The following is a 23,445-nucleotide window of genomic DNA, read 5'->3' as shown; positions in this document are numbered from 1 at the left end:
TCATATTAATTGATAGGAGAGGTAATTAAGATTTTTGAAAGTACCAGGTGATATTAGGATGAATCTCGGGGGAGGTTTCTGAAATTAACCCTAACTGACGATCCAATAAAATATCTGATCGATGATGAACAACCTCACAATTTATAAAGAAAGGCCATATATGTGCTTTCATTTTTTTTAAAAAAAAAAAAAGTTTCTATTTCAAAGAATCATGCATGTAATTCTGCTTTAATCATTTTCGAGGTATACGAGTCCCAAGTCCACGCTTTCACTGTCAAGCTCCAAGATAAATTGGTATCTCCATGGTGTCCATGAAATTCTCATTCACCGTCCTTATTTCTTGATCATCAGTTATCTCTTCTTTGGTATTACATAATCAATAGTCTTATCTCTTTCCCTTAAACAGCTCTGAACATGTTCTTCGCCCGGGTAGCATTTCTCCTTGCTTTAGCAGTTCTCCTTGCTTCTGGAACCACTCTTCCTCCTGATGAAGGTGCTTATACAGTACCATATTCAGTCTAAGGACAAAAGATTTTTTTTCTTCTCTGGGCATGGGAAAAGATAAAAGCAGAATCCTTAATGGTTATTTTCTGTTTCTGTTTGTTTGTTTCTCGTAGTGAGAGCTTTGCAGCAAATTGCTGGGACATTAAGGAAGACGGACTGGAATTTCAGTGTGGATCCATGCAGTGGACAGCAAAACTGGAGTACTCCTAATCCCATAGAAACTCAGAATGCGGTTACTTGTGATTGTTCCTTCTTCAATCACACAGTTTGCCATGTTGTCAGCATGTAAAGTTTATTCTCTCGTACTCAAATCATTAATCCTCTGTTGAAGTGCTGATACGTCTTCATTGGTTGTATTTTTATTTCAGATTTGAACACTGGTTTGTTTTGGTTTCTGATGTGAAGATGATTTTGTCTTCGCTGACTGGCCTGATAAATTTTGCAGAATTATGTGATTTTACAGCATTTTGGAGCTAAAGTCCATATGTTCAGCTCCGGGCAAAAAATTTTTTTAAAAAAAGTTCTATACGTACCACCTAGTTCTATGCCACACACACACACACATATATATATATATATGTTTGTATGTATATGTATATAAAAGAAACCAACTAAACGATCGAGATGTCCTGCAGAACTAGTTCTGTTAAACTTTAAAAAAAAAAAAAAAGGATTGTCAAAATCACAACAATGCCAAACAAATCTTTGTTGTAGTATGCGTTACTTTCAAAGTTAGCGTCTGTATGCTACTATAATAATAATTTAAAAAAAAAATCGTCCTTCGGAGTCATTTAGCAGGAAAACTAATCACTAATAGTGCGGACAGTTATCTATATATGAAGAAATTTCCCAAGCAAAGTGTCAAATTCCATGAAGATACTATAAACTATAAACTCCTCTGCTGTATGTTCTGTTATGTAATTCACTTCAATTAATGACTATCTTTTCCAAAATGCAGAATACTCAAAGCTCAGAATCTTCCGGGATCATTGCCGCCAGAATTGATCAAGCTCCCGTATCTCCGAGAAATGTGAATATGGCGGCCCTTACATTAATTACTGTGGATTAAAATCTTAAAGAAAAGAATGCAAACCCATGAAAAAAGATAAAATCTTTATCTAACTCAAATTGTCACTATGTAAATTTTTGTAGTGATCTAACACGCAACTACCTTAATGGTACAATACCACGGGAATGGGGTTCCATGCAACTTGTAAACATGTATGTTTTGCATCTTTCACTTCTTTCCTGTCCCTTTTTTTTTTTCCTGTGAAAAAGGTCTTTTTACCCCACCTTTTGTAAGGGCTAAAATGTGGCTAGGTTTGTTCACTGCAGTTCCCTGCTTGGAAACCGTATATCAGGGTCATTGCCAAAAGAACTTGGAAATATCAGCACATTAGTCAATCTGTAAGAATCTGTCATTGATTTCTCTCATTCCTCGTCATGTACTCTGTATTTCCTGTACTGTGTGATCAAAGTTGATTTTTTTTTTTTGTTTGAATTGTGAATAGAACTGTTGAATTCAATCAGTTGTCTGAAACTATTCCTCCAGAGCTTGGGAATCTCACTCTCATAGAAAAAATGTAAGACCCTTCAAATATATCGAGTTGTTATGCTTTATGTTCGACAATCATGTTGCTTTTCTTTTATTGGAATGGATATCAAGAACTAACAAATGTTCATTTTTTATTGTTCTAAACCCCTGACATTCTAAGACATTTAACCTCAAACAATTTCACTGGCAAGTTGCCTGGAACGCTAGCTAGGTTGACCACTTTGAAGGACTTGTGAGTTCCTCTTTCTGACTTTCACATTTCACAAGTGGATCAGAGTTTTCTGATATATTTCTGACTTCAATTTAGATACTGATTCCTGATGAATTTGTTTGGAAAACACAGTCGCATTGGCGAGAACCAGTTCCTAGGAAGTATACCTAATTTCATTCAGAGTTGGACAAACCTTGAGAAACTGTGAGACCTTGAGCCCTTTTTGATATTGCAACATTTTAATTTTCTTTACAACTTCTTTTCCACCATGTTTTGTTGATTATTGTGCAACTAATTTCTTGTGATGGCAGAGTGATACAGGCTAGTGGTCTAAGTGGGCCAATGCCATCTGGCATCGCTTTCTTGACAAAATTAACTGACCTGTGAGTTCATGTTTTTGTACTTTTCACTATGAGTAGTAAGCGTTTAAACAATATAATCTGTTGAAGTTTTGTTCTCTTTGAATTAATACAAACAGGAGAATCAGTGATTTGAACGGAAATGACACAAATTTTCCCCCACTTAGTGCGGCAACTAATATGAAGACGCTGTGAGTCCCACAAAATTCTGTTGCACTCTCAAGGGAGAACACCCATTATTTTGCTCTGACTTGATGCGGAGTTTGTCTTTTTATAGGATATTAAGGAGTTGCAATATTGTTGGGCAGCTACCAGGGTTTCTTGGCTCATTTAAAAAATTGAAACTCTTGTGAGTAGATTTAGTTCCTTATTCTCAAGTTCAATATGTGATGTTGCTATACAACTTCTGCCACACAACGTGCATACATTGTGCTTGCATTTGCAAATATATGACCCACATTGAACCCGATAGTAGAAAACTGTTGACCTGCATTTGTCTGTTGCAAGTTATGTCAAAAAGAACACCAATAGTTGATACATAAAGGAGAAGAGCTCTACTGCAGTAGTGTATATCATCTTGTACAGCATATTGGACACCCAGGAGGGCAAATAGATTCAGAATTTCAACCTGCTCCGTGTAAGAGTTTGTCCTAGCTAAGAAGTAATAGTTGGGAGGTGCTAAAACAAATAATTTACAAAATTTTCAAATTATCTATTATTATCTTTTGAACCATCATTCCTGGGGTGACTGTTGAGCAAATTGCAATGAGATACCAGTGAAATTGGTGAGCTTGCAGATGATAAGAGGCAAGATAGATTGATAACAGGCAATATAGACTTATTGGGAACTTTGGTGAGAAGAATAGAAGTTAATATGTTCCCTCAATGTTAAAGGTAGTATCCACAAAGAACTAATGAAAAGTACAGATGAGTTGCTGAGGCATAAACATCGTACACCAATACATGCACCTTTAAGGAAAAGGATATATCTACTTGTGCTTTAACTGATTAAACAGCGTTAAATGAAGTGGAATGCTGGCCAACCACAAAATTATCTGGGTAAAAAACGTAAATATGTGTTTGAGGCTGCTCCTTACAGAAGAACTGCTTTGACTAGATTAAAAGAACATTTTTCCTTGCCTCTTTTAAAACCTGCATAGTTATCTTTCTTTTGCAGGGACCTCAGTTTTAATAAATTAAGTGGACCTATTCCAAGGACCTTGTTTGGTCTACCAAAGATCGAAAATATGTAAGAATGTTGATCACTGTTGCTGGATTGATAAGTCTTACTACTGAAACTAGTCTATAGCTGAAAAGTTGCTTGTACAATGTAGGAAACAGGTAAGATTTGCTAATCTATGAATGCTGATTTTTCTAGTTATCTGACTGGGAACTTCCTCACTGGAGCAGTGCCGGACTGGATGCTGACAAAAGGCCAAGTCCGTATGTGAGTTCGTTTTCAAAGATTAGTGAAGTAAAAAATGTCATGGTTGTTTAATGGAGCATGGTTTCGGTAGCATCTCACGTGGTTAATCAAGTATGCGTATCATACGTTTCTTTTACAGTGAACTCACCTTTTACTGCAGAAAAACAAAAAGCAAGACCCTTGTGTTTGTTATCTCACTCTGATCATTCATCAATAAATTGTGTTGTCCAGCATCTAGTTCTTTCAGTCAATGATTATTATTCTGTTTAGAAGTGCTACTTCTTTTTCCTTTCGTTTTCATTCTCATGTCCCACATTGTAACCTAATATGGCTTCTGATGTTGGAGCAGCTTGCTAACTGACAATTTATCATTTTTGAGTCTGAATTGAAGGACTGCTAAGGATTTCCTATGTTTTTGTTTGGTTTTACTTATCATCATATTTTAACTAGGTGGAAATAACTAGAGTGCTTATTATATAACTACTCAGCAAAATACAAATGGTAAAGACTGAAATGAAAATTTTCTTTAAAGGGAACAGAAGACAAGGTGTATATGCATTCTTTAACTGATTATTGATCATGTCGTGAATTTTGATTCAGTGATCTTTCATACAACAATTTTACCAAAAGTTCTGGAGCGTCCGATTGTCAACCGACTGGAAACTTGTGAGCTTACGTTCATTTCTTTGAAAGTAATAGTTCTAATCTCAAGTTTCTGTAAGCTATCTAACATTTGAAGCTAATTGTTATCAGAAACTTGTTTGGAAGCTCCTCAAAAGGCAACACACCGTAAGTTTTCAATGTAACTAATTTATAATGCTACCAATTCCAGTAGATAAAGTAATGGACATAATCTCCTTCTTAATATACAACTCGAATCTCCACATGATGCAAACTAATAGTGGATAATTGCATTGTTTTTTCAGAGGCATTGTCTCATGCTTAAGGAGCTTCAGCTGTCCAGAGAGTAAGTCATCCTTGATTGACTGCTCTTGGATTTTAATAGTTTATGAATCACTTGAAAGAGTGTTGAACTCTCTAGAGAAGGCCAATAAGTTTAGACTTGAGCTAATAGTTATTATCAGATGTAGATCTAAAGAAATTGACAAAGTTGGAGTGAAAATATTGGACTCAATTCACTTGGTTTTTGAGTTTATTCCTGAGTGATAAGTTACAATCATTTTGACAATCAAACAGCTACTAATTGCATCCAACAGCTATTGACCATGTATATTCTAGACCTGAACATCTTAGCTCCGGGAAACTTTGAAGTTTAATGGATTCCTGAATTTTGAATTCCTTGAATGAGTGTCTAGACATTCAGGATCTGGTGGTATAGCATTTATAGTTCACCAAAAAACTAGCTGACTTATATATAAAGCCTTCAACTTGAGCAAATTAGATTCATTATTCTGATCTGACAACTAATTGTACATTTACTTGCTCAGGCTATTGGTTTTCATTTCACATCTTATTACATTTCTATTTTACAGCATAAATCGCTTTTTCCTTTCCTTGTCAAGCAAACAACTGGAGTACCACCAATTCAGAAAGATGGTGAAATATGCATGTGTACTAACTTGGTGTTATAACGCTGATATTCCTTGCCTATCTGTTTTCTTCTTGGTTCCTTTGCTTTACAATTGCATTCATTTTTCTATATTGATACAAGTGCATAGTATGAATAATACAAGTTTCATTTAGGTGGAATCGTACTTTTCTTTTTAGTTGCACTTTTTCAAATTTTGCTTTCTTTTGTTCCAAATGATAAAAAACTTTGAAATTGCTTTATACTAGGTTGGTACTCTCTCCATATAAATTGTGGTGGAAGAGAAATGAAAGATGATGATGATATAAGTTACGATGACGATATAGAGTCAGGTGGCCCTTCAAATTTTGTCCATAGGTTTCGTAGTAACTGGGCATTTAGCAGCACCGGTAACTTCTTGGATGATGACCGCCCCAGAGATTCCTATATTTGGACAAACAATACAGGCATATCTGGGACCAACTCGGGATTATATACAGAAGCACGACTTTCCCCGCTTTCACTGACGTATTATGGTTTCTGTATGCAAAATGGGAATTACACGGTAAACCTTCATTTTGCCGAAATTATGTTTACTGATGACAGAACATATAGTAGTCTGGGGAGGCGCATCTTTGATATATATATTCAGGTATCTTCACACTGTATTTTACTTGTTTCATATATATGTTTGCAGATTTATTCAAAAGAATCAGGAATTTTTGGATTGAAAAAAAAAAAGAAAAAGAAGCTAGTGACCTTGGCAGAAGTATAGAGTTTGAACTTGTGCAAATTTATTGGTTTACTTCTACCTTAGATATTACACATTTCTGCTTGCTTAACCATGCCTGATTTCTGTCATTAATTCAGGAAAACTTGATGCTGAAAGATTTCAATATTGAGGATGAGGCTGGTGGAGTTAATAGACCTGTTATTAAAAAATTTACTGCAGTAGTAACTGACACCACTTTGGCGATCCGCCTCTTCTGGGCTGGAAAAGGGACAACTGGTATTCCTTTCAGGGGAGTTTATGGTCCTCTGATCTCAGCAATTTCTGTGGATCCTGGTGAGCTTCAAATCGTCTAAAGCTATTATTTTTGGCAAGAGGAAAAATAGAACTTTTTGAGTTGGTCCTAATTTTATAGTTTATTTATGCACACCCAATAAGAGCTTCTGTGGAAAGGAAAATAATAATGCTCTAATGACCAGATGTGTTTTCTTTTCACCAGCCATTACTATGCAGAGGGAATTTTATTTGGGGATGATTATAGTTTTCATGTGATTCTTCATTACAGAACATGAAACCCAGACCTGTTGTGATGTGCACGTATGTTGTTTCCAAAAATAAGTTTTTAGAAATCTTTGAAGAACATGGAGCAAAAATGAAAATTTGCTAGCATTTTACTTCTTTTTTTTTTTTCCCATTAGAGATGGTTGGATAATCTCTCTCTCCCCATATGCAGACTTTAGACCACATGGAAAAAGCTTACCAGCTAGTGCTGTAGCTGCGATTGTAATTGCAATTCTGCTTCTTGCCACAATTTGTGTTCTTTGGTGGAAAGGTTGTCTGTGGTGCAGAGATACCTTGGAAAATGGTAAGTCATCCTATTTTATTCTCAGTGCAATATATTTGTGTTTTCCTTGAGGGTTATTAACCATTAGAAATGTCCAAATGAGAGATGATGAGCAGTAGCTTGGTCTATCTACTGGTTCCAAGTTCGGGGATATTGATTTCTTTGGATTTTCTCAGAATTTATGAATCAGATAAGAGATGCTCTCCCTGATAAGTTCCTTTGGCAGATTTAAAGGGTCTAGACCTACAAACTGGATCGTTCACTCTAAGACAAATTAAAGCTGCTACAAATAATTTTGATGCAGCCAATAAAATTGGAGAAGGTGGCTTTGGTTCTGTCTACAAGGTGACCTATACCCATGGTTATTTTCCCCAAAATTCTAACTTTTTTATAACCGTACTATAACGGACCCATCTTCATTTTCTTTTTAAGGGTTCTAACCTGAGATTTCATCTGTACTAAAGGGTCATCTGGCAGATGGCACTATCATTGCTGTGAAGCAGCTTTCTTCCAAATCAAAGCAAGGGAACCGCGAGTTTGTGAATGAAATAGGCATGATTTCAGCTCTACAACATCCTAACCTTGTGAAGCTCTATGGGTGCTGCGTCGAGGGAAACCAATTATTACTCGTATATGAGTACATGGAGAATAACAGCCTTGCTCGTGCATTGTTTGGTAAACTAATTTGTAATCCAACTACAAAAATCATGTGCAAGTAAAAATTTCATCTGCACTCAAGATAATTTATTTTTCATTCTTTGGATGCACATGGATACCGACAGGTCCTGAAGAACACAAGTTGGAATTAGATTGGCCAACAAGACACAAGATTTCTGTGGGTATAGCAAGAGGTTTGGCTTATCTCCATGAAGAATCAAGGTTGAAGATTGTCCACAGAGATATCAAGGCCACCAATGTGCTACTTGATAAGTATCTAAACCCCAAGATATCTGACTTTGGTCTGGCCAAGCTTGATGATGAAGAAAGCACCCACATTAGTACCCGTATTGCTGGAACCTAGTGAGTGCATGCTCGATACTTTCTTGTGAAAGGCTGTAGCATAATAGTATAATACTCTCTCAAAAGGAAGCTCAGCATTCTTTTTTTTGTTTTTATTTTTGTTCTGTGCCAATATGTGTCCATTTATTGGTAAATGAAATGTATTAGCTATGAACCACCTTTCATACTTGAATAGTTTATGGAGGACGTTTTGGTCATGACTTGTCAATACATATCCTAAATCCATAATTATGATTTTTCAGTGGATATATGGCACCTGAATATGCAATGAGGGGCTACTTAACTGACAAAGCAGATGTTTATAGCTATGGGGTTGTCCTTTTGGAGATTGTCAGCGGAAGGAGTAATGCCAATATCAAACCAAGGCAGGATGGCTTCCATCTTCTTGACTGGGTAGGTTCATTATCTTGTTCTCTTGCTTTTATTTATCTTCTAGGATTTTTGTTGCTTCATTTTGAATACAGCCTAATCTTAGGCATGAGAAATAAGAAGTTTTCATTCTTTGCTAGTAGCTTTGGACCTCATTCTTACAAGATTAGGTATTTCTTGCTGTTATTTGAGAACTGTTGATGCAAATATCTTTTTATCATGTATCACATGAAAGAAAAATTATAATTATACAGGCTTACAAGGATACAATTTCTATCTGCTGAAATCCTAGTTTGCGGTTTCTTTAGGCTAAGCTGCTGAAGGAGGAAGGGAAACTAATGGAACTGGTAGACCCGAGACTCGGATCAAACTTGAATGAGGAGGAGGTTATGCTTACAATTCACATAGCCCTTCTTTGCACCGATGTCTCACCAACCGTTAGACCTGGCATGTCGACGGTGGTTAGCAAGTTGGAAGGGCGAGCAGTTGATGCAGAGCTCCTTTCAGAATTGAGTTTCTCGAGTAACAAGGTTGAGCCCAGCAAGGAGATCACCAATCAGCAACAAGTGCCAAATTCAGATGAGAGCTACGCACAACATGTGTCAATGGAAGTGCCGTTTACTGCATCTTCAACATCGGCGGCAGATTTATATCCAATCAATATCGATTCTGATTATCTGATGAAGAGATTGTGACGCCCATAATTCTGTGCTTTTTGTGTTCCAGTCTTTCCATCCTTCCTCTCTTGTTGAAACATAACTGTAAATCTATACCTATGTGTATATATATACATATCCATATGAATCTATCTCCTTATAAAAGTATTTCATTTCAGTTATGATACTAATTAAATGAATGAAACATTACTAATTGATTCAATTTGTTTCATGGGGATATATTGTCGGAACGGGAGGACCTCAAGGAAGGCCTTGATGCATCCTTCATTTTTCTTGGTCTTAGGGAGAGTCACAATTTCACGCTAATCGCAATTTTTAGTAATCTTCACTTCTCCACTTCTCAATTCCAAACTACAAATTCTTAGAGAATTCCAATTCCAAAATATTTACAATGCTTACACAACCGCATTAGTTTTGTTGCAAGAGAATATGAATTTTGTTACAGAAGAACACTGCACCTCCAGAGGTACCTGAAAAATGTCATGAAGAATCTGTATGACATCAAATAACCAAAAAATTTGCGAGACTGCAATCCTAAATCTTGTCGTCATGAAATACTCAACAGTTTGACACCATCTTGAAGATCAGAATCGAAGCTTGCTAGATGAAGAAGAATCACGCATTTCATCCTTGCTAGGAAGAGACGCTGATGAGTCAATCCATGGTCCATCATCCATTGAAGTAGTCCTAGGGATCTGGCTGCTGTCAATGGAGAATGTAGAAACATGGGATTGACTGTCTTGTGATAATCTCTCAAAGGCTTTGAACCTCATGTCCTCATTCAATGAGGTGCGCTTGATTAGTGGTGCCTGAATTGCGATTTTGCCTTCGAGCATGCTCACTGCAGAAGACATGGTTGGCCGAAGAGTAGGAGATGGGTTAGTGCATAGTAATGCCAAGTTTATCATCCTCAGTGCTTCATCTGCAGGGCAGTCTGAACCAAGACTTGGATCCACAAGCTCTAAAAGATTTCCCTGTTCTTGCAGGACGTAAGCCTGCATGTTCCCACGTAGAATGAGGAAAAGGCTATATTATTAACTCAGACATTGGCGTTAACAAATTGAAAAACAGAGAAATGTAGGCAGAATATTAGGATATAATAACACCAACATTTGCTGATAGGATGCATAAGCTAAAATAGCTTTCCTGCTAATTCATCCTACAAGATTATTTTTCATGAGACTACGAGTTGATGACAAATTCATTGATGGATTGATAGCTATGATCCTTATCATTAATTTATGAAATCTAGCAAACAAAATCCTTATCATTAATTCTGGTAGTGTTGACTAAAATGAACTCTGATAAAATCCTTGTTGTCACTCCTGCTTCCACCCTCTCCTCCAAATTACCACCATTGTTGTCTAAGTACCCTTGATAGTTGATACTCTTGATCAATTTTAGGAATTCAAAACAGTAAGAATGCCATCATTTCAGCCAGTTTAATTTTAGTAAAAGACATGTTCATTCAAACCATCGTTTTCGAGTAATCAGCTCAATCACTTGTGTGAGCTAAAGAAGGCAATCTTTCCCCTGGAGGATAGAGCTGATATAAGAGGTTTACCCAGTCAAGTAGATACACAAACTCCTCTTTGGGCCTGTAGTTAGTGTTACTTTTCCCACTGACGATCTCCAGTGCAACTATTCCAAAACTGTAAACATCTGCTTTGTCCGTTAAGTAACCCCTCATAGCATATTCAGGAGCCATATAACCTCTGCAAGAATAGATAACAAAACAAGTCAATAGATGTTTTCGATAATAAATCCCGTCGTATTCTTTTCCAAATAATTTACTGTTGTCCACATCATGCACTCACACACAAAAATTCCAGTCAATAATCTTGCTGCCAACAAAAATCAGATGAAGAAAGAATTACAAATTAGAGAAGGCAAAAGGCATGAAAACTCACATCGTTCCCGCAATTCGAGTGCTAATATGGGTGTTCTCCTCTTCGTCAAGCTTGGCCAAACCAAAATCAGATATCTTAGCATTGAGATCCTTGTCAAGAAGTACATTTGTAGCCTTGATATCTCTGTGGACAATTTTCAACCGAGATTCTTCATGGAGATAAGCCAAACCTCTTGCTATCCCTAAGCATATCTTCTTCCTTGTTGGCCAGTCAAGATATAGCAGCAGTTCCGTTCGACCTAAAAATGTAAAGCACCAGGGAGAAGAGCATGAAAATTGAATATCGTGTTGCAAGCTATGCTTTCTCATAAAGATGATACCAAAATGCTTACCAAATAGTGCTCGACCAAGACAGTTGTTTTCCAGGTATTCATATATTAGCAACAATTGGTTGCCTTCTATGCAACAGCCATAAAGCCTCACAAGATTAGGATGCTGTAACGCAGATATCATGCCAATTTCATTAACAAATTCTCGATTTCCTTGCCTTGACTTTGAAGAGAGCTGCTTGACCGCGATTACTGCACCATCTGATAATAAACCCTGGGAATAGTAGCATCATTTAAGCATGATAAAACATCATAGTGGAATTAGTTGGGTCAACATTTGTTTCCCTTATGTCCTTGGTCCAGCACAAGCATGGCTAGGATGAATTTTCCAGTTCTTGCAATGTCAATATTCAAATGAAACTAAATCAATCAGAAGTTCAATTGTAAGTAGCAACCTTGTAAACTGGCCCAAACCCACCCTCACCAATCTTATTGGCAGGGTCAAAGTTATTTGTGGCAGCTTTTATCTGTCTCAAAGTGAAATATCCTGTTTGTAGATCCAGAGCTCGAAGTTCTGAAATGAAACGATAGAGGTTCACTCCTCCAGAATGAAAGATAAAGAAACTTAAAGTGCAATTTTAAACATGTTTTTAATCATCTCCCTTTCGTCAACCCACGACATCCATAATGTGACTTCAAATCTTAAATTTAAGTACATTTTATCTCGCTGCTAACTAGATTGTAAAACTACAGCATAAGCACCGGCAAATATCCACAATGTTTGTTTGTCCAGGGGCAAACTTTCAAGACACATGGACATCCCTTTCTAACACTATCGTCTCCAGAACACAACATAAATAAACAAACTAACTTCAATTGTATGTCAGCTGGCATTTTTTTTTTTTTTTTTATAAAATGGAACACCTAGTTGTTTTTGGTTGGTTTTCTTGAACTTCCTACAAAAATGCTCTATTTTCTATACAGAAGCATTGCTTCAATGATCCTGCTCTCACAAGAAAAGATTCTTTACTTTTAGGCCCTACTCGTTTCTTTATCTCATCTTATCTTATGGTACTTCAATTGTTTGATCACTTTCCGGATAGCTGACAATCGATTTTTTGTTATAGTCAAAAGAAAAAAACACATTACACATCATCTCACCTTTATCTTCAGTGTCGTCTCCTCCTAAATATCCTTTCAATCGCAGCAAAACTAAAATTAAACATACCACCACACATGAAGCAACTACGATGCCAATAATAGCTCCAACTGATAGCCCTGTATGAGTGTCGAAATCTAGAAGAAGATAGAAGGGATGACTCAGAGATGTTTCTGAAGAAGGAAATATAGAATAAACAAGAGTCAAGATAAACTAACTTGGTGTCACAGTAATTGCAGATATTAGAGGTCCATAAACACCTCTGTCAGGAATTGCTGTTGTCCCTTTTCCAGTCCAGAATAAGTGGATCTCCAGAGTGCTTCCATTTACAATTACATCCTTAAAGTCCTTGGTAATTCCTATCCCAACACCCTTAGCTTCCTCAATGATATTAAAGTCCTTGAGAACTACATTTCCCTGCATTAAAAACTTTCGACTAAGATACGGCAGAAGTGTTTGTGTAACTTCTATCCCAATAAGTTTCTTAAAGAAACTGATTTCAAGCTACGTGATATGCTAAACCCAGAAATTAGCTGCTGGTATTTTCTTACTTGAATTGATACATCAAATATGCGTCTCCCAAGACTGCTAAATTTCTTGTCATCTGAATACATTATTTCGGCAAAGTGGAGGCGCACTTTGTAGCTACCCTTTCTTAGACAAAGGCCATAATATTTAAGTGAAGCGGGGGCCTGGCGTGCGGTTCTGTATATCTCTCCACCAGTCAAATTTGATGATGCGGAACTAGTAACATAATTGGCATCATCTTTTCCTATGAACACTCCTGAGCTTGTATAAGCCCATTTCTCTGAGGAGGAAAAGAAATAAGCTGGACCACGGTTAGTTTGGTCATCTTCATATTCATTTCCCTCAAAACCAATCCTGCTTCCTCCACAATTTATGAACAATGAATAATCTGCATATGCGAGCAAGAATCATTCATGAAATCACACGGATTACAGGTAACTTCAAATTAATAATACAAGATTCCATAAAAAAGGAACAGAATGGTACTTTGGAAAACATACATTGGGATTTTCCCGAGCAAGGAAGGTCCTTCTTCGAACACCACGCAATTCTGTGTTGTATGAAGCTAAGGTCATCCACATGATTTTATTGACAAACTAAAATGAAATCTAACAAGAAGACTTAGTATTTCAGGACTCACGAATTGCTTGTTGATGTCGAATAGCTGGAGGCTAAGTTCCTGTTGAAGTACGGGGTTTTTGATTAAAACCGTGAAATATTCCACTTGCCAAGAAAGCAAAGAAACACTTACACAGTGGATGACTGGCAGCTTGTTGTGGACGATGGAGTAAAATTGTTGTTAGACAAGTCACTGCCAGCAAATACAATCATGCCAAATGTGAGAAATCTATGATATATATATATATATATATATATATATATATCTCCGTATGTATGCTATACATGCACTTGAATTGCAACTTCTGCATCCATTCAGAATTTCAAAAGACAAGAGTATACAAGCACCAACATGTTCTCTCTGCTGTCCAGTAACCAACCGGGTATTTCTCCACTTAATGCATTAGAAGCCAGAAGGCTGCAGAAAATGGTATAGCATTAGCTTTTTGGGTGGCAAGGGCTTTAGATGTACGCAAACCCCATTTGTCTGAAAATCCAAGAAAAGTATCAAAGTTTTGATAATTGGGCACAAAATGCAATTTAGATAAAGTGACTTACAGGTTATCAAAATTCAACCTCTGAAATGTATTTGGGATTGGACCAGTCAGGTTGTTGTAGCTAAGGTCCCTGCAAAAGCATTGCCCAATGAACCCAAAAGAAAAGACATAATAGTTGAGATCAGTCATTACAACTGGAAACACTAATCAGTCACTAGGTTCTCCCACCATTTAAGTAGAAATCTTGGCCTGTTGTGTATGTTAAATCACTTCTTCTGAATGTAAATTGGACAGAACAAAACTTGTCTTAAACCATACTTGAAAGGAAAGGTATGCTTTAACCTCAATCAGAAGGTCTAAATGCCAATTTCAGGCATGAAAGCACTGCTTGTTTATGAGAAAAAGCTAAATCTGTCCACATAATGAATTCTCAATCGGGAATTTGATAGGTTATATTAACTAACGTTCTTAGGCTGATGTTTTCAACTTCAGAATATAAAACCAAGTGAACGGTTCAGTAGATATTCAATATCAATTCTTTTCATGTTGGACTAAAGTTGATTGCAGGACAAAAAGCAAAACTACATTCATTTAGTTAATATATAAATAACAAAAGGTTCAAGTCTTGGTGAAGTGAAATAAGTTCATCTAGAATAAACTAGTCCTACAGTAATAAGAATGTTCATAATGCTGTCTTTGTGTATTTAAATAACTGCAAACAAATGGAACAGTGAAGCTATATCACTTGCAAAGCTATATATTTTTGTTGTCTTAACTTAGATTTATGATTGCACTTGCAATGCAATTAACTTTCTAATCAACTTAGAGAATGTCAATGACAGAGATCAATAAAACTACACAAATGCCTCCCTGCAAAACAAACTTACAGTGTTTTTAGATTGGCCTTGATGCCCATATATTCTGGGATTGGGCCAAAAATGGAGCAGTTTCTTAATATTCTGCATCATGAGAACAAAATAATTAGCAGAATTTTAAAAAGGGATAATTTCAGAAACCTCCCTTGAGGTTTTTAACAATGTCATTTAGCTCTCTCAAGGTTCTAAAAATTACACATACCTCCCTTGTTCCTTAAATATTTTTATTGAAATTCCCTTGTTTGGGATGCTTATACTTAGAATTACTGTTGAATTTATTTTTCATTTTTTTCCTTCGTATTCCTTTTTTTAAAAAAAAAAAAAAAATTTTGCCAATAAAACTGTATAACTGCACTATTATCTCTAGTTTCTATCGTAACCAAATGTCGAACTAGTGATTTTTCTAATGAGTTAATTTATATGTAGTCCAATGTTTTTACTAATCTTTGTTTTTCTATTTTTTGGTATTAAAATTAACAATAAATAAAAAGAAATGCCCTAAAACCACTACTAAATTATGATAATCCCATTACTCGAAAAATTCATAAACTCTATATGAATTATTTCAACATTTTTTTCTATCTTATAAATCTAAATCCATAATAAAATACCATCAAAAGTATCCTATCATAGTGATAAAATTATTATTATATAGTTGTTTATCAAATGGTAGATATGGATATGAAAAATTGATATATTTTATACTAGATAATCTTATAATTGTATAGGAAAATAAATTAAAACTCATTACACAAGGGCATTGTTGGGTATTCATTTAAAAATTTGACCAAATCAATATTATTTTAAGATTCTGTTACTAAAACTATCAAATCAAGAGAGGTAGGTGTAATTTTCCAAACTTTAGGAGAGCTCAGTGAAATTGTCAGAAACCTCAAGGGACGTTTCTAAAATTATCCCTTTTAAAAAAAAATTAGCAGATATCTATTCCAAAGGCACAGCTAGATCCTCCCAACTCACACTGTTCTTATATTTTCCAGGTCTTGCAAATTGGGAAATCTAATACTTGAACCACTCAAGCCGAGTATCCTCCTGAGAACCACAATTTATGTGATCAAGAAGCAGATGTCAGAATCCAATTGAGCATGTTGTAGTAAAAAATCTAGTAAAGTCTAAACAGGAAATTGTCTCACATCTCATATAAATTTGTCAACCGGGAAATTGCAGGAGTAATTGGTCCTTGCATTAACGTGCCTTGCATATGTCTGCGAACAATTGGTTCCGCTTGATGTAAGACAGCATCACCATAGTCCAAAAAGCAAATAAATTTATTCCGAACAGGGAGAAAAGTTGCATCAATGATGCCAAGAAGAACACTCACAGTCTCGTAAGTTTTGTCCAATTGCCAATAAAGTCGGGCATCTTTCCAGAAATTGCATTTCCATCTATCCTACTGCAAACAGCAAAGAAAGCTCACAAATATTTTGAGTCATCCCATTAGGAATTTTATTTTCAATTTAGGAGGAAAAGAAGACTTGAGAGTCCCCAGAAAATCATTTTCTTGTGCTGGGCTCTGAAAGAAAATGAATTCTTATTTTGTTTTTGTTTGTTTCCTGTTACAATTCGGCACACTTAATTGAGTTTTATATCTACTAAAAAAGAAGGAGAGGATATGTAAAAACAATACTGTTCCTTCACATCACAAGTATACTTTACCATCATCCCCACAAGATTTAGGATCCAAATGAAACCTGAAACATTTTTAATTGCTTAAATGTAATGACTTACAAATCTGTCAAATTCGTCAGATTCCCAAATGTCTCCGGTATTGTTCCTGTAAAATTGTTGGCAGAAAGCAGGCTGCAAGAGAAATGTTCATCATCGGTAGACATATCCTTACGACGAAGGGAAAAACAGAACTAATTCAAGTTGAATTTGGTAGAGAATTAATGTTACAACATAGAGTCCATTGATGCAAAAGCAAAGAAATGGTGTCTAAATAAGCAGAAAGGAGAAAAGAATGCCAATCTTGGAAAATTGCATTGTTCCAAGCTTTATAATCAACTGCTGAAGCTGTCTCACTTCTGAAACCTCAGCAGGAGTAGTAGGACTATAGAACCACAAATTGAGAAATAAACGATGCATGAGAACCACCATTAAGTGTTTTACAGTAATAATTAACAACACGATCATGCTAAATTTATCATGGACGGAGTTACCAAATACAACTTCAACTTGTTCTAATGGGAGATTCTCGTTAACTTAAAAGTGCGTGAGATTGCAATCATTTTGCATGTACGGTAAGATTGCCTAAAATGATCGGATAGTCTTACAGTCTCCTCAATCCGCTTAGCCTTCCAAGATTAGCGGGAAGAGGTCCACCAAGCTGATTATCTTCCAAAATCCTGCAAAAACATAGCCCAGTTGAGTATCCCAACTATTTGAATATGGCGTAGACACTGCTCATCGTCTCCACTTACAGATCTTCCAAAGTAGAAATATCACCTATTTCGCTAGGAATTGTACCGTTAATCCGGTTTCCCAATAGTGACCTGTAGTTGACTGACTTGTTAGTGTATCCAAGAAGTCTAAAGCAAAATGCAGAACGACCCTGGATTATTTGGAACAAGTGACTTACAGATTAGTGAGAGGAAGCCGAGCAAAACTTAGTGGAATTGATCCACTGATATAGTTACGCGAGAGGTCTCTGAAAAAACAAGAAGCAAAGTAAGTCTGTGGACAGAAACTCAAACAAAAGAGAGCCGGGGTAGTTTCCTGAGATGTTGGTCTAAGTTGTCATATGAATCTTAGATGAAATAATTCTACTTTAAAATGTGGCCGCAATAATTTTGTCCATCTTACTCGTGATCAAGTTTCATATGTTTATTTTCAGTTATCTTCCAATACAAGTGCCATATGATTTTTGCCAGCTGATAATAATCGCAGAAATTTGGGCATCATTCTGTCAATTAGAACTCCATTCAGGGGAGAATGATTTTGGCATGTGAGAATTAAAATGACCACAAATTTAGTCCCTTTACATCTCCTATTTTCAATGGAAAACAATCATATTGAATGCTTCCCTGGGCTGCCATGCTGGTGCAAATTAATAATCAAAGGAACCATTGCCGTACAACATCCATCTGTTGAACTAACAAACTTAACATTCTCAACAGAATTCCTTACTAGCTACAAAGAACTTACATTTCCCGAAGATGACTAAGATTTGCAAATTCTGCAGGCAAAGTCCCAGTCAAATTAAGGCCTTTCAGCTCTCTGAGTCACCCAAAGCAGAAAAAAAAACATGTATGAGAATACAACAGCAAACAAAAAAAGTCTGCATACCAAGTAGGAATAAGCTCAGAAACATTAGTATGGAGTAGAAAAAATTAACTTTTGACATCTTGAGATGTGGACATCAGAAGGAAAACGTTACTATGTCTATGTCACTGATTCATGAGAGACGTAACCGGGCAAAATCACCCTCCATCCATTTAAACAGCAGATATTTAGTATAGAACGTCTAAACCTCAAGAAACCTGACATTCGCTCAAGAGTCAAGAGTGATAATAGCAAAAAGATTAAGAGCATACATGCTTGTGACATGGCATACAGTGTTGGCACTAAAAGAGCAATTGCAGGTCACATTGCTATAAATGCCATCGCCAAAGGTCCGGTTGAGACCGCTACCCTCACTACAAGAGCTCCGGCTAAGATTCCAGTTTGTGATCTGCAGCTTTGATGATATCGTTTGAAGAACTTGCACTGCAACATGAATTTGCGATCAAAACACAATAATGTGTAATTAATAACATGCATAATTATATTTAAATAATGATTTCAACTATTTTTTTCTTCTCTCTTTTTTTGGAGCATCCTGAAGTCAATTTCTCGATAACAAGTTTTTTTTTTTTGGGAAAAGCTTTGCTTCGATTGAACACCGTAAAGTAACAACTGTAACTCCAGTTGAATAATTTAGTATGTGGGGCATTTTCAGTAAAACACATAAAAGAATAGAAACTGAAGCAAGTTCTTGTAAGAATTGATTCTTTTTTTTTTTTTAGATAAATAATTGTTCTTTTCAGGCAAAATTCCTAGTTAACTTGTCCTTTTCATTTCAAAATTGTGACAATTCTCTATTAGCTTGTCAAAAACATCTTAGATTAGTGGTTATCTTGATCTACTGTATGAACCTAGAATTGTCAAATAAAAACGCCTCCCAAAACTTTCACGGCTAAAATTAACTTTTGACTTGGACACGTCAAAGCCAGCATAACAGTCTTCGCATACTCCATACTCAGATGTCAAGAGGCATGGCAAAGTCCCAATATATGGCCTGACCAAACTCCTCCCAAAGGTTTTGGCCAGTTGCTCATAAGTTCATCTTTGAACCTAATTAAATATTGGACTGACAATTCCAATGCAGAAAATTTGATTATCTGTGTAACTCATGAAACGAGGAAAAAAGTTGCATATATATACACGATTGGTGAAATTAAGATAAACTTAAATCAACCCAAAAATAGAAATTCTGCAAAGAGACCATTCCTGTGAACCAGCCAATTTAACCATATCCAATCCTTCCCTTTCATGTAATAAATACTGCATGTGACGGACCGCAGTTTTTTCACTTATAGTAGTGCAATTGCAATTTTGGGTACATGACTTATTCAATGCAACAACCATAAGGCTCCCCCTCCATCTCACCTAGATTAAGACCAAGCCAATGGTGTCCCATGCCCCTTGGTATAATGCAATTTGCTACTGATCAATATCAACTCTTGGCATCTTTTGTTGATATTTTCATTACCAGTCGTAAGATTAAGCCCCTCAAATGAGTTAGGTTGTCGTGCCAGAATGGGCCGACATCTCAATAATTCATTGAGAGTGGACAGTATGTGATTTTGGGAATTTCCAAAATCGATCTATATATCTTTTAGTTGGATTGGTTTTTCCTGAATTTTGATTCTTTTATCATTGCCTAACCCAGAAAAAGGAAAATTCAATAACAGTATGCCAATAAGGAAAAGTTAAAAGGGTAAGTCTTGCTATGTGGACCTGTGCAAGTAGTGCACTTGTAACATTTTCTTTTCAAGATAGCCATGTCTGGAAACTCCTCCTCCAAAATAAAAGATGCAAAGAAGGCTGGGGAAAAAAAAATCCCCTCGTAAAGGCTGCTTTCTTTCTAGTTTCTATCTCTTGCAACCTATGGATGTTCCTGGTCGTTAAACCCATAATTGTTTGCTAAACCAACAAAACTTTTGTCAAATAAAACTCTATAAATGTTAAAATCCTCAAAAAAAAAAAAAAAGAACCCACAAACATCATGCTTCACTGACCCCGGAAGAACAAATAAGAAGTGAAAAACAAGAGAAAGATTAAGCAAATTAAATGATGTCCAATCATACAGATGCTGCATGTTTGATTGTCAAAGATATAAGTTTGTGGAGTTCCATCTTACCTTCTTCTTCAGGCAATAATTGAGCGAAGGATCTTAAATCATTAGTACAACTGAAGAACTGCAGAACCAGGACAAAATAGACGATGCTGACATGTATCTCCTCAGGAAGTGTCCTTCTTGATGTAACCATTGTTGTACTTAAGAACAGAAGGCTCCGTTGATCTATGCAGCACTTTCTCCAGTACAATTGCAGATGTCAAGAAAACAAGCAAACTAAATATTACAACGTATGACTTCTGAAGAAAACAGACGTTGTAATAAAACGAAAAGTAGCAGTAAGAAACAGAAACAGAGTATTTTAGGACAGAGCACAGGCACAAGCAAGAAGAGGGCGTGAGATTTTTTGAGAAAGAAAGAAAACGGGCCTTGGCCTGTGGGGCGGGGGGCAGCGGTTAAGAATAAAGGCGCGGAATTGGAAATTTTCTTTAACTAAAGGGATAATTTTGGAAACCTTCCTTGATGTTTCTCTTCATCACTCAGCATTCCGAGATTTCTAAAATCTCACTTACCTCTCGTGTCACTTTGACAAGGTTAGATATCCCTTTCAATGATCACAAATTGATAATATTACCATTGCATTCTTAATAATTAATTAACCAAAAATTCCAAAATAAAAGAGAATTTTTAACCCAAAAAATATTAATAAAAATAGCCAAATGACTATTCAATATTAGTCCATATTTCTCTGTATTCAAATGGTGGTAAAGTAGCAAAGGTAGTGGTTAAGTTAAATTTAGTAACGGCAATCACTTCAATGAATTTTGGTAAGTAATTTACACCTTGAAGAATTTTGCAGGACGGATTTAAGGAAGTCAAGCAATGTTTTTTAGCAAGTATGTTTTAATACATGATGTAATTCAAATTGTATTTTATATTAAAAATTTTTATATGTGGAATTTGCATGTAAAGCCTACTTATAGAAAAAAATTATAAATAAGCTAGCATTAATAAGATTAATCAAAAAATGATCTCATGACCAAATATCAAAATATTACCAAAAAATTTTTTCATGTAAAAAGAAAATAGGCAATTTCTACATATTTTCAACTTTACTTATACCCTTATTTTAATTTTTATTGTTCATGTAAGTTTCATAAATAGGATAACATAAGAGTTGTATTGAAAGGAAAGTTTTATCTCTCTTACTTTTCTCCAAAAGGGGCTAAAATGTTACAAAAAAAAAGTCAATCTAAGAGACGTAAGTGAGATTTTAAAAATTTTAGGGGTACTAGGTGATATTATGAGAAACTCCAAGGACAGTTTCTGAAATTATCCCTTAGTTAAAATAATCAAGTGTGTATGTCCCTTCGCCAGCAGCACCGGCAAAAAAAAAAAGGTATTTTGTCCCTTTTTGAGAAAAATGGATTAAGGGTTTGGAAAGTTCAAATCAGAAGAGCCGAAGATCAAATCAAAATCGAATTCTTTTAATGCAAAATGTATGCAACAATTAAGATGGACGCAGTCTTTATAGAAGAGGTGGTTGGGATGTTGGAAATTAATTAGTAAAGAAAAGACCGGTAACTCCTCTTAGACCAAAAAAAAAAAAAAAAATTAAAACTCTTACATCAATCTCTACTGAGTCTCAATTCTTTTTTTTTTTTTTTTGGTAATTCTGATGATAGAAATGATTCCTTATAACTAATAAACTTAATCATTTAGAGAGAAGCGTGTCCGTATAGTATCTCAAACATTACAAGGTACCAAAAAATAATTCAATTTTACGGATAAAAACTTTAAAAGTATTCATGTTTTCCCTACAAATTACTAAATGTGCTTTCACTAACCAAGAGAAAATATTCATCTTAGGTTCAATTTTAGAAAAATGTCTTTTTCATTCCTAGTAATTCATAGAGAGTCAATAAATACATGTGTTTACAAATAATTTGATTACAATCCCTGATAAAGAAACAAGTATAAGCCTAATGTTTCAAGAAATTTAGTCCACTCGTGAGTTTTTCCATCACATAAAATCACACTTGCAGTTGCATCCTTTTATGTTATTTGTTAAATACATATGTCATAACTTATACCTTCCTTACTATGTAAATACTATTATTATCTGCTTCTATTACTAAAAGAACTTTTTCTTACAAATATTAATAGCATTCTATTTATTTTTATGATAGCACTCCATTTTTTTTAAATAATAGCACTCTTACTATCATTTGTATTATATAATTTTTATTTATTAGATTATATGATAAAAAAGATAGTTAGAGTGCTATTATTAAAAAAATGGCTATACAAATGATATTTTCTTTTTTTTTTTTAATTTGTGCCCCACTGAAGGAGGTAGATGTTATATAACTCACCGAATATAAAGTAGGAATAGGTGTAAAATAGAAACTATCGTGTCTGATCAAAAAAAAAAAAAAAAAAAAGAGTACGACCTAGATACATCGAAAGCAAACTTTTACTCTTCAGATTATAGCAAGAGTTCAACTTTTTCCGTAGTATTTAGAACCTTCTATGTTTAATTGTTTTTAAGTTTTTGTTTGCAGCAAAATAGTACTAATCAAGCTTAACCTTCTTTTGACCATAATTAGGGTCCCTTTTATTTTTTCCAACTAGAGTTGTAAAATTTTGACATGTTCCTACAATTTGAGTTTGATCTTTCTTTCCTTTTCTTCCAGATGTATTAGTAGTTGGACTTCTTTTTATTGATATGGGAACTATTTTATTTAAGATCCTAACCTAAATTTTGGACTAGAACAGTATGTGAATCCTGGTTTCCACATGTATGCAGAAGAAAACACCTCGTGGGCTTTTTATTTGGCTATATTTCAAACACAAGAAGATTTTTGAAATTTCGCCACCCTTTACCATTAATGTTTAAAAAACAGTAGATTATTCAGAAAACATAAAACGAATAATTAGTTCCAGTTGATTTTGATAGGTTTCCAAGTCATTTTAAAATGCACCTTTTGTTTTCTCTTTTTTCTTTTGAG

The 23,445-nt window shown here is 35.3% G+C and overlaps 2 protein-coding genes across 2 annotated transcripts; one reads left to right on the top strand and one right to left on the bottom strand.

Annotated features, from left to right (window-relative positions):
* The first annotated feature begins 341 nt into the window (after positions 1 to 341).
* LOC113743235 (probable leucine-rich repeat receptor-like serine/threonine-protein kinase At3g14840) lies at positions 342 to 9,425 on the top strand. The gene is made up of 24 exons (XM_027271199.2): positions 342 to 493; positions 618 to 789; positions 1,463 to 1,534; positions 1,657 to 1,725; positions 1,840 to 1,911; positions 2,016 to 2,087; positions 2,220 to 2,291; positions 2,403 to 2,474; positions 2,582 to 2,653; positions 2,749 to 2,820; positions 2,907 to 2,978; positions 3,807 to 3,878; positions 4,008 to 4,076; positions 4,656 to 4,721; positions 4,809 to 4,844; positions 4,982 to 5,022; positions 5,853 to 6,235; positions 6,454 to 6,649; positions 7,047 to 7,178; positions 7,384 to 7,502; positions 7,622 to 7,832; positions 7,940 to 8,177; positions 8,420 to 8,570; positions 8,855 to 9,425. Exons 1-24 carry the CDS (start codon positions 415 to 417, stop codon positions 9,239 to 9,241), a joined length of 2,997 nt encoding a protein of 998 aa, XP_027127000.2. The 5' UTR covers positions 342 to 414; the 3' UTR covers positions 9,242 to 9,425.
* A 135-nt stretch (positions 9,426 to 9,560) lies between these two features.
* LOC113743232 (probable LRR receptor-like serine/threonine-protein kinase At1g53430) lies at positions 9,561 to 20,882 on the bottom strand. The gene is made up of 24 exons (XM_027271195.2): positions 20,498 to 20,882; positions 18,630 to 18,801; positions 18,241 to 18,312; positions 17,675 to 17,743; positions 17,517 to 17,588; positions 17,370 to 17,441; positions 16,825 to 16,896; positions 16,418 to 16,489; positions 16,230 to 16,301; positions 16,057 to 16,128; positions 15,091 to 15,162; positions 14,265 to 14,333; positions 14,059 to 14,124; positions 13,840 to 13,899; positions 13,729 to 13,767; positions 13,589 to 13,638; positions 13,112 to 13,476; positions 12,779 to 12,977; positions 12,563 to 12,697; positions 11,857 to 11,975; positions 11,465 to 11,675; positions 11,134 to 11,371; positions 10,788 to 10,938; positions 9,561 to 10,218 (listed from the first exon to the last, which is right to left on the bottom strand). The coding sequence occupies exons 1-24, from the start codon at positions 20,625 to 20,627 to the stop codon at positions 9,808 to 9,810; spliced, it is 3,060 nt and encodes a 1,019-aa protein (XP_027126996.2). The 5' UTR covers positions 20,628 to 20,882; the 3' UTR covers positions 9,561 to 9,807.
* Between the last annotated feature and the right edge of the window lie 2,563 nt (positions 20,883 to 23,445).

The sequence above is a fragment of the Coffea arabica genome, chromosome 5e (genome assembly GCF_036785885.1).
Source record: "Coffea arabica cultivar ET-39 chromosome 5e, Coffea Arabica ET-39 HiFi, whole genome shotgun sequence".
Taxonomy (NCBI): domain Eukaryota; kingdom Viridiplantae; phylum Streptophyta; class Magnoliopsida; order Gentianales; family Rubiaceae; genus Coffea; species Coffea arabica.
This window is presented reverse-complemented; position numbering and strand designations above follow the sequence as displayed.